This window comes from Penaeus monodon, unplaced genomic scaffold, assembly GCF_015228065.2.
Source record: "Penaeus monodon isolate SGIC_2016 unplaced genomic scaffold, NSTDA_Pmon_1 PmonScaffold_9900, whole genome shotgun sequence".
NCBI lineage: Eukaryota > Metazoa > Arthropoda > Malacostraca > Decapoda > Penaeidae > Penaeus > Penaeus monodon.
Genome location: NW_023665326.1, coordinates 10,001 through 12,952, shown reverse-complemented (window position 1 = coordinate 12,952; position 2,952 = coordinate 10,001). Strand labels below are relative to the sequence as shown.

General features: G+C 33.5%; 1 protein-coding gene across 1 annotated transcript in view; it reads left to right on the top strand.

Moving 5' to 3' along the window:
- Nucleotides 1-1,776: 1,776 nt before the first annotated feature.
- The window catches only part of LOC119572151 (cold and drought-regulated protein CORA-like), a 6,010-nt gene continuing 4,834 nt past the window's right edge, over nucleotides 1,777-2,952 (top strand). Inside the window, exons 1-3 of the mRNA XM_037919131.1 lie at nucleotides 1,777-1,780; nucleotides 2,085-2,122; nucleotides 2,281-2,741. Coding sequence (XP_037775059.1) covers nucleotides 1,777-1,780; nucleotides 2,085-2,122; nucleotides 2,281-2,741 — 503 coding nt within the window. The remainder of the gene's footprint in view (nucleotides 1,781-2,084; nucleotides 2,123-2,280; nucleotides 2,742-2,952) is intronic.

The window sequence follows — 2,952 nt, the reverse complement described above, 5'->3', positions numbered from 1 at the left end:
TTTTTTATTGTAATCTTTTTATTTAGAAAAACGTCTGAAAAATTAGTTTATTTACATTTTTTTTTTTTTTAAATAGAAAAACCATTGCTTTGTTTATCTTTTACACTAAAAAGAACTTGTAAAAATAACCCCTATGTGAAAAAAAAAAGGAAAGAAAAAAAGAAAAAAAAAAGAAAAAAAAAAAAAAACACACCTGTATATCACACAGTAATATTAAATTATATATATATATATATATATATATATATAATAAATATATATATATAATAAAATTATATATATATATACCACACCAAATGACATATTCACAATATAAGATAATAACATATAATATATAATATATAATATATATATAAATATATTAATGAATATTACACCATATATGCATATTATGTAAAAACCCCCACACACCACAACACACCAACACCCCAAAACCACAAATCACACAACACCAAACACACAACACACACAACACACACCAAAAACACACACACACAAAAAACACACACACACCCCCACACACACACACCCCCCCCAACAAAAAACACACACAAACACACACACACACACACACACACACACACACAAACATAAACCCAATTTTGCATAGATACACAATACGCATACATACATACATACTCACACCACAGACCACACACACAACACACAACACACAAAATTTATATATATATATAATTTTATATATATATTATGCTATATATTGCATGTAAAAATATATATAATATATATATATATATATATAATTATTAAATATTATTGTATTATATTTATCATATCCCTAAAATAAAATTTATTATATAATATATATTAATAATATAAAATATTATGTGTGTGTGGTGTGTGGTGTTGGTTGTGTTGTGGTATGTAGTATGTATGCGATATGTGTTCTATGCTTATTGGATATATATGTGTGTGGTGTGTGTGTGTGTGTGGTGTGGGGTGTGTGTGTGGGGTTTGTTTGGGTGTGTTGGTGTGTGTGTGGTGTTGTGTTGTGTGTGTTTGTGTGTGTTTGTGTGTTTTTTGTGTGGGGGTGTGTGGTGTGTGTGTGTGTGTGTGGTGGGTGTGTGTGTGTGTGTGTGTTGTGGTTGTGTGTGTTGTGTGTGTAAATATATGCATATATGGTGTATATTATAATAAATATTTTTATATATATAAATATAATTTTATAAAATATTTTAAGATATAAATTAATATGTGAATAGTGCAAGTGGTGGTGTATATATATAAAATTATATATTATATATATTATAAAATATATATATATATAATATATATTATATATATATATATAATTGTGTGTTTTACGGGTGTGTTTTTTTTTTCTTTCTTTCTTTCTTTTTTTTTTTCTTTCTTTTTCTTTTTTTCACATAGGGCTTATTTCTATCACAGTTTTTTGAGTGTAAATGAAAACAATGCAATGGTATTTTCTTTTTAAAAAAAAAAACAGAAAATAAAATGAATTTACAGACTTTTTAAATATGCATTACATACGAAACAGAAGCTTCGGGAAAAAATGAAAACAGCCATTTAATTTCCTTTTTCTGTTAAATCCGACAATGTATTTGCTTTGAATCCTTAAAATCATAAGACGTTGGTAAAGGTATTTTGGTATAAACTGATTTATTGAAAACCCCACTAGAATGTTCACTTGAGCTATTGGTTTTCCCCAAAAATTGGTGTAAACTCTTCCAATCTTCTCACTTTTTGGTTGTGGGTGCTAAAATACTTAATTATCCCTTTCGAATATGGTGAGATATGGGTATGAACATATTTTTTGTCTGCCATTTGTCATTCCTGGTCAGGAATCCCAAAATACATGAATTTAAGTTACATACATGTACGCACACCCACGACAGACAGTACAGATATATGTATGTTGCAGCATATTTTTTATTCTTATTGTATTCCGTCACAAGAATTTTTCTTTTCAATAGCACGTGACATGACCCGGGTGTTGTCCGGATAACCAACCAACCCGTGACATCAAAATCATTTTTCAGAAACGATTTAGTATAAAAACACGTGAGGAGTCTTTTAGGGGCATTTATGCTTCGCTTTCCCAGGAGCCGTTCGAGACAGGGGAGGCGATGGTGTCCCGACTGTAAGTGACGAAAACCCGAAATGGCGTGTGAATATGTTGCAAAAGACAAATTATTACGTGTCGATTCAGATGAAATAAATAAGGAAATGAAGGAAAACCGAATTCTAAATAGATATTTTCTGTTTCAAATGAGCTGTTTACTTTCAATTTGCTTTCAGATTCTATTCGGGCTGGCTGTCGCCTGCATCTTGGCGGCCACGCTCGCTGACCGACACCTGGTGGATACGGTAAAGGTCACGGAGGTGGATCTGGACACGGAGGAGGCGGATACGGACACGGGGGAGGTGGATACGGACACGGAGGAGGTGGATACGGACACGGAGGAGGTGGATACGGAAAAGGACACGGCGGGGGTGGATATGGCAAGGGCATGGAGGTGGATATGCCACGGAGGAGGTGGATACGGAAAAGGACACGGAGGGGGTGGTTACGGACACGGAGGAGGTGGATATGGCCACGGCGGAGGTGGATACGGACACGGCGGTGGTGGATACGGAAAAGGACATGGTGGAGGTGGATATGGCCACGGAGGAGGTGGTTTATGGTCATGGAGGCGGTGGATATGGCAAAGGCCATGGAGGCGGCTACGGGTATGGCCATTAAGGTCAAAGAGAAAAAGGTAAGTCAGTATTATGTGTATGTAAAACACATTAGAAGCATCTATTTATATACATATGTATATAAATTATTTCCTATATACATATATACATGCATGTGTATGTATATATACATACGTGTATATATATATGCATATATGTATGTATATACATGTATACATACATACATTTATATATATATATGTGTGTGTGTGTGTTTATATATGTACGTAT